The following is an 8,827-nucleotide window of genomic DNA, read 5'->3' on the forward strand; positions in this document are numbered from 1 at the left end:
CCGTTCACATATACGCAGTCCTGCGATATGCCGGCACTTCCGTGATAATTCCCCATTCATTTTTATTTGAAAATAAAAATTATACAGAATCCTGTGATCAAACGTCTCTGGTAGCGACTGAAGGATGCGGTTCAAGTCACGTGAACAGGACATTTTCAAATATTTTCATTGCAGTCTTGGTTTTCCATGTGAATTTGTTTAAAAAATGAATTAAAATGTAAATATTGGCGTCGGATATTGGTAATACCAGAGTAATTCGTTAGTTAATGCGTCGTTCGACTCTGGAAAACGTTCGTCGCTCTGTCCATTATTTTTTATCACAATTATTGCAATCAAGAGGCGAATGTAGATTAATAATGTGCGTCAAGTGGAGTGTTTTCGCGGTGCAACTGGCCCTGATGACGAGCCAAGTGCATCCTCATAGTGGAGTGAGCACGGAGTCCAGTGAGGAATACCTGAGGAAGGCGATGATTGAGCTGCAGCAGATGAAAGACGCAATGCCCACAGTCCCAGTGTATTTAGGGAGTAATAAGCAGTTGTTGGCGGGTAAACGTCTGCTAAACACGAATGCTAATGCTCTGAGGTTTCAGCGCCAGGGGATGCAGGGTGTTCAGGAGCCTGCGAGTGCCTCTGGCAGCGCTCAGTATTATCAGGTATGATTGGGAGATTGGGGTTGAGGTTTTGCGGAGAATGCGGATTCTCGTGGTGATGCGATCTGCGGTTGACGCTGAATTTTCAAGGAAATTGATTCGAGAGAACATTTCGAGATTTCGAAAGTCATGGGCGGTTAGGAAAAATGAGAATTTCGGGGAGAGTTTAGTGGTAATTTTCAGGAGAACGAAAATTAAATTCAGATTCATTTCATTTTCGTTCAGACGATTCAGAGGAAAGTCAGGAAATTTGAATGGAAATTCAATGAAATTTCGCAATTTTTAACAGCAGGAAGACGAGGATTCCCCATTTACTTGGATTTTCAATCAAAACATGAACTTTCTGTCCAAAATTAATTCAAGAATGTATTTACCTACATTTTCCAGATTTCCATTGATTTATCCAACGAATTGAACATTTTTTCAGTGACGAAATCCTTCAAGACTTCAGTGGAATTGTTGCTTGATGGAGATTTTCATAAAGTATACAAAAATAATGAAAAGTCGGCTGAATGTTATTATTAATGATTTGTTGTTATTATCAACGAAATTTCATTTAATGAAATTTTTCATTTTTCAACAGAACGTTCTATCAGAAATTAAATTACATTTCAATTTTCATGATTTTCACGGAATTTCTGTTCTAAAATTCAAAGTTTCCTGAAATTCTTTCATCAAATCTTAAATTTTCAATTTCGAAATCCCTCAAAATTTCAGTATGACGACTGTAACTCGATTAAAATTTCCAGAGTGAAGAAAATGGTGTAAAACTGAGTCAAATTTTACCATAAAAAAATTCATTTCAGTTATCAAAAGTGATTAATCATGGCCAAATTTCTCTAGAAGTGCTAAAAAATCTAGTGGCTCTGAACTGAAACGATCTATTAGTTCCGTCGATGACGGCATAAAATAAGTTGATTCTCAACATGACTCACGATTTTTTTTGTATTAATATGAAAGCTGTATTTGAGCATTGCAACGGCTCAATCATCCTAATTTTCTACGCCTTTAAACTCTTCACGCTTTCCTCTCAAATTAGGCCCTTTTGTCCACCTGTAATGTGCGAATTCAAATTGAACGCATTTGATTTAAAGTAGCTCTACCCGTACGGTAAATTCAAAGATTATTGAAAACTGCAAAAAAATTGCAGAAAACTCGATTAGATTCGGAATTCTAATTTTTTGTTCAATTTAATTACCGTTTTGGTTTTTCAAAGAAGAAATGTTTAAAAATCAGGATTTAACCCGGTGTCTTATGTGAAAATCAACATTTCCATTGTAATCAAAGATTAAAATCTGAATTTTTTTCCATTAGATGTGAAAAAATCAAGAATTTTTTTGACACCTCATAAAAAATAATCCACCGTTTTGCAAACAAGTTTTTTTATTTATTTATAAGAGGGAAATGTTTGAAAAAATATCAATATTTTGCGAAATTTAATTTAGATAATACTGACTGGGTATGAATTTTTTCAAATTTCTTCCATGCAATTTAGTTGAAAAATTGAAAAACTGAAAATATTCAAAAGTACAGCGTAGCCCGGCCGAAGGGTAGAGCTACTCTAAACTCCATCGCATCATCACCCGGAATTCTTTGAGACACGACTCGGGGAAAATTCCCCTTCGGGATTGTTCCAGGTACCGGTGAGGGGTCAGGGTGCCTCGCCGTTCACCAAGAGTGAGCTTAATGCCATTTACAAACAGGCAATGGAGTCCGGGAACTCAATAAGCGTGGACAGCCTGAAGAATGTTTTAGCTGGTGGACAACTACCGCTGGGAAATAGTAATAATCAAGACGGAAATGTTAGACCAACTTATGCGTACTACTTCTATCCGCTGAAGTCGTTCATGAGTGACGTAAGGAATCACAATGGATTTGGTGCACCGGTATGAGTTTTTTTTACTTTTATTGGGGGAGGGAGTGATTCGAGGATTTTAGAATTTATGAGGTGGAAATATTGGGCGCACGAGGATAATCCATACAGTTGACCGTTTCTTCCTGTGGAAATCCCGTTGTTTTGATTTTTTTCATTCATTCATATAAAATATGGATCGAATCAAATAGCGATCTCTTTATATCAATGCAGAATTTTAAAAAATCGAAATGAATCATTTAAAATCGTTCAAATGATTTATTTCCCGTTGTTTTGATTTTTTTCGTTCATTCATATAAAATAATATGGATCGAATCAAATAGCGATCTCTTTATATCAATGCAGAATTTAAAAAAATCGAAATGAATCATTTAAAATCGTTCAAATGATTTATTTCCCGTTGTTTTGATTTTTTTCGTTCATTCATACAAAATAATATGGATCGAATCAAATAACGACCCCTTTATATTAGTGCAGAATTAAAAAAAATCGAAATGAATCATTTAAAATCATTCAAATGATTTATTTCCCGTTGTTTTGATTTTTTTCGTTCATTCATATAAAATAATATGGATCGAATCAAATAGCGACCCCTTTATATCAGTGCAGAATTAAAAAAAATCGAAATGAATCATTTAAAATCATTCAAATGATTTATTTCCCGTTGTTTTGTTTTTTTCCTTTCATTCATATAAAATAATATGGATCGAATCAAATAACGACCCCTTTATATCAGTGCAGAATTAAAAAAAATCGAAATAAATAAATAAAATCATTCAAATGATTTATTTCCCGTTGTTTTGTTTTTTTCCTTTCATTCATATAAAATAATATGGATCGAATCAAATAACGACCCCTTTATATCAGTGCAGAATTAAAAAAAATCGAAATAAATAAATAAAATCATTCAAATGATTTATTTCCCGTTGTTTTGTTTTTTTCCTTTCATTCATATAAAATAATATGGATCGAATCAAATAGCGACCCCTTTATATCAGTGTAGAATTTAAAAAAATCGAAATGAATCATTTAAAATGAATCATGAATCATGAATCATTCATATAATCTACGAGTTACCCATTTCGTTTCGTGAAATCCCGTTGTCATTTGTCTTCTCCATGTGCCGAATACATTTTATTAATTAAAAAAAATGATTCTTCTGAATGTTTCAAAGTAACTGACCTAAAGAAGAATATCTGCAACGTAATTCATCCAGATGTATGCGAAAGGAACACTAAATGTCAAGACGTGAAATTCATGGTCGCCTTCTATCCCATCGTTGAGCAGTTTGAATACTCTATGTAAATTTTTACTGTAAAACTTGTCAAGTCCGAAGTCGCACGTGGTATTACTGCCCATAAAACCCCAATTCAAGGATTGAGTAAAGAAACTCTGTGCATCGTGTGGCTAATTGCCCAATTATCTCGACTCGGACTGACTCCAGAAGAGAACGAGAAAGCAAAACTTTTTATGAAATACTTGATTGCCAAGATAATTGCGTAATTATTAGAAGAAGGAAATATGTTAAAAAATGATTGAAGAAATTACTGAAATTTCAAGGCTCAGCAGCAATTAAAGAATAGTTGCAATAGAATAATTGAACTGAAGTTGACAGTTTAATTTTTTTCTCATCAAATTATGAAAAAAATCAACGAAATGTTATTTTTCAATGCCAAAATTTCAGTGAAAATGTTCCACAAATTCTCTGTTCTCAGTAAACGAAAGGCTTTTTCTTTGAAAATAAAGAAAAATTGAAAATGCGGAGAAATTTCAACTGTCAAATAGTATTTAAATAATTCCATGTGAAAATAAGACGAAAATTTCCCAACTCGATCTAATTTTCACTGAATAATTGAATTAAAGTTTACAGTTTTATATTATTATATTATTATTTCGTTTATTGCTCTTGAGTGTTCCCTCTTAGCAAGGGAGGGGCAGGGATTACAATAATAAAAAAAAAAGTTTACAGTTTTCATTATCTTTCTCAGTAAAGTATGAAAAAATTAGCAAAACAGGTAATTTTTTAATTCCGATATTTACTAAAATCCCAGTGTAAATGTCAGTCATTAAAATTTTCTGGGCTGTACCACAGAAAATTCCACAATTAAATTCCATTCTCTCCACTAATTTAAAAATGTATTAACAGGACTTACAGATGGAGTCAACAAATCCATTCCACGAGTCCCAGAAGCAGATGGTCATGAATCCCCTCTTCATGGCAATAAGTGGTTTTGTCGGTATGGCACTGGTGTTCATGCTAGGTGTACTAATAATGCCACGTCTATTTCCCGACTTCAAGTCACGTTTCGTTCACGATGAATTGCTCGATCTTACCAAAACGGTGAGCGATGCCATCGAGTCATACAACAAAACAACGACAATACGACCCAAGAAGCACTACCCAGAAACAATCATAGGAATTAAAACTAGACCACGTCAAGGTACATCCGTGAGAAAACGAAACAAGATACGTCACAACGCCCAGTGACGTTAGTGGAGCTAAACCCCAGTGAGACTGAAAATTTAAGACAATTCATCGATTTATCTCTGCGAATTTATTTATTTCGTTTATTTATTTGTAGTTAATATTCATTTCATCTTAGTTCTCATTTTCAAAAAAAAAAAAAAGATTCACTTTACAAAACTCTCCAGCATTCACACGCGACAACAATATTGTGAAATTATAATTGTTTCGTCGTTTCATTTGAATTCTCTCTTATTTTTCCTTTCTTTCACTCACTTTTGGAGATTTCAGACTCGTCCAACATGTGACAGACATCGAAATTAATTGTTTCTGGGGTGATTATAATGTAATCGTTGTTGATTTTATCGGTGATGAAGTGAGAAGAAAATTGTTGAATCGAGAATTCGTCCAGATTTAACGGATTGTACGTTAATTACTAAAAATATCATTCTCAATTCAGTAATTTAATTCTGTGTTAATAATATCCAATGGTACTTATCAATTATCTCTGCACATTCCACAAACTAATTGTTTTCTTCATTTGGTAAGTACGTCAAAACTACATTTTGTGCGATAGTCAGATCTCGTTAAACTCCTTTTGAAAAGACGAACAAAATACAGGATCCTGAGAGTCACCAAGACTTTGCCTTATTTTACTGATAGCTACACGTTGAGGTAGAGCTCTTCATCTCATTTTTGTTTCTGTCGTGTTCACTTGATTGAAATAATATCCAACAAAACAATCCAACGAAACTGGCACTGTTTGATCATTGAAAACGTACGTACAAATGAAGAATTGTTAATCTAGGACAGTGTCGTCGAATTACATGAATTCTTTTAGTTTTTCCACCTTAATACTGCTACACGAACGAAATATAAACGATTCAATCTCGATTAAATGGCCTTTACAGTGTTGTTCACCTGTCTGTTGCGACGGTTAACGAATTATCTGAAGCTTAAATACTGATTATTGTACATTCGTTTTAGAGCCTTACTTTATCCTTCATTCATCATTCTTACTCACATTTTTTTTATTTATGCTATCGTAATTAGAACCAGAGAAAAGCGTTCATCTTTTTTCATTTACAAGTGACCAATTAGATGGCACACCGAGTGGAAATTTAGAGTTTATCAATTTTTTTGGAGCCGAACAGTTGGGGGAAATGCGTTCAATTATCGAGGATTCATTGAAAAATGTTGATGAATTTAATTGAAACGTAAATATATCAATTTTGCAATTATTATAGTGGATTTACCTGAAACTGATTTTCTCGTATTTCATTCGCAAATTGTCAATCAAAATAAATGATAAATAATCTGTTATTGAATGTTATAAATTAAATTCACCTTATGGCACTCAAAAAAATATGAGAAAAGATCAAACCTCCACTCGGAAATGTCGACAGCATTAATAGTTACAATTCAAGCGACTACGTGAATCGAGAGTACGTTATTTCGCAAATTAACATCGCAAATAACAGAGTGAAACAATAACACTCCCACAGTGTTCACGTTTACAATGAATTAACCGATTAACCATCGCCTGCAACAATAGCACGAACAGTATAAATACAGCATTAGACTGAATTTTCCTCACATGGCAAATGATAGTTCTTTACATTCATCGAAAATGTACTTCGGAAAATAGGAGATGAAAATCAGGATTAATAGGCAACGAGAATGGAATGGAGAAGCATTTTTACGCTATTTTAACTTTTGTTAATCTCTATTCAGAGCTTCCACTGGTGGAATTTCTGGGGGAAATTAAGGGAACGAAACTGTACGCGAGCAAGTGGAATCGTGTGATTGTCGCTCTAGGAAATATCCAACGGTTTTTCTTTTTTTATTCTCAGCAGCGCGCGTGCTGGAGCTAAAGATTGACTAGAAAATAAATAAATTGAAAGTCGAGGATTCATCGATGAGATAAAATGGGGGAAAATAGACAAGACAAAACGAGATTTCGGTTCAACTACAATCGAGTCCCTTCGTTATTCTTTTCGTATCAAAAATTTTACGATTAATTATTTATTCATCCCTCTAAAATATGGGTTTGTAGAGAAAATAAAGTCTCTGTGCTTCACCGCTTCCGGAGGGGATGAAAACCTAATTATTTATTAAATAATTTTTTTTATTCTTTTCATTGGTAAAAAAATGAATGCGCAATTCAATCCGATGGCGAGGGGCTCTTGGCCCTCGATGCTATCAGTCTTATCTGAGTTTTATGAAATATTTTCATCAATTTTTTTCCAGTTAATGGTCTTTACGAAGAAAAATTAGTAATTCAGTGGTAGAACGGTTCATTTTTCGTACATCTCTGTCTTGACTTCGTTAAAATTAAAGGGAAAATATTAGACAGGTATTTTTTTATTGCGATAAGTCATGAGACGTTTATTTTTAATCATTTTTCAAGAGAAAAAAAAATACGTATCCAATATTTTTCATATTCCTTCATTTTATTCAACAGAATGTCATGCCAATTGAGGAATTTTCTCGAGAACAGATGAGTTCAGGAGAAATATCAAGAGGGATCAGAGATGAACGGTTCATTTTTTATACATCTGTCTCGATTTGGTTGGAATTGAAGGCAAAGTATTAGACACGTATTTTTTTATTCCGATGAATCATGAAAAATTGATTTTCCATTATTCTTCAGGACAGAAAAAAATAGGTATCCAATATTTTTCGCATTCCATAATTTTATTCAGCAAAAAAGTGTCACGCCAATTGAGAAATTCCTTCGAGAACAGATGATGTCAGGAAAAATATCAAGAGAAAATCTGAGATGAACGATTATTTAACGTTTCAATGGAATAGTTGACCAACTCAACTACCGAAATAATGAATCAATCGTTGAGAGCATGGGTTAACTGCGCCGCACGCACGCATGCCTTAATCACACACATACATGTCAATAACTAATAAAATGTAGCATGCAGCCGCGAAATTTTATAATTATGTATATATATTTTTTCTCGTAATATTTATATTATTTACACAATTCTATAATCGAAATTAGTTGTTTGGGGAGTAAAAAAGTTTAAATGGGTTTTATTTATGGCAATAATTATTATGTAGTGAAGATGATGAAAAGAGTTAACTCCAGTTTATGAGAATAATAGTTGAATTTTCAAAGAGTCCGACGAATATCGTCATCCGAGAAAAATCAGTCGAAAGAGTGGAGAACACGAGCTGAGTCTGGGTTTCGTCGGGGTGAATTCGCATAAACATCTCCGATTTTAAGGTGTATCCCTCGAAAACACATTTTTCTGGAGATTGTCCACATTAGTTATGGCTCCCCCCAAACTCGATATTTCCATCTTATGAGAAAACGGTTCTTGCGATGTTCTTAAAAAACTCATCCATGATAGATTGATAAATTCCAAATACTGCCAATTTTTTTGTAAAATTTTGCACTCCATAGTTATTAATTTTGCACTACATAGTGAACTCTAAAAAATGGAAATTTCGTGAAAGCATTTCTTATTGATTTAAAAAATTATCAAATAACAGGTGTGATAATAAATTTTCGAGGGTTCTCAGGCTGGATTTCCCCCAAGAATATCCAGTTTTCTCACCATAAATTTCATCTTTTACCCGGAAATATGATAACAAGTTGAAGACAGCGATGGTACTGTCCATTGATTACAATCAAATTCATTTTTCACTCACGAATGATAGTTTTTGCCACTAAAAGTCCTTTAAAAATAACTACCCCACCTAATAATTTCTTATTTGACTCAAACAGTTATTGTTGCCTGCATCAACAACACATGAGAATGGAAAAACTCAGTAACTTATGAGAATGCAATAAATTAAGTTATTTATAATTCCTGTCGGGAA

General features: G+C 33.6%; 1 protein-coding gene across 1 annotated transcript; it reads left to right on the forward strand.

The window, feature by feature from the left end:
* Nucleotides 1-5,226, forward strand: LOC107038396. Its single transcript, XM_015257477.1, has 3 exons — nt 1-653; nt 2,288-2,536; nt 4,670-5,226. The coding sequence occupies exons 1-3, from the start codon at nt 267-269 to the stop codon at nt 5,009-5,011; spliced, it is 978 nt and encodes a 325-aa protein (XP_015112963.1). The 5' UTR covers nt 1-266; the 3' UTR covers nt 5,012-5,226.
* Nucleotides 5,227-8,827: the final 3,601 nt, after the last annotated feature.

This window comes from Diachasma alloeum, unplaced genomic scaffold (genome assembly GCF_001412515.2).
Source record: "Diachasma alloeum isolate Michigan unplaced genomic scaffold, Dall2.0 Dall_scaffold_00280, whole genome shotgun sequence".
NCBI classification, from domain to species: domain Eukaryota; kingdom Metazoa; phylum Arthropoda; class Insecta; order Hymenoptera; family Braconidae; genus Diachasma; species Diachasma alloeum.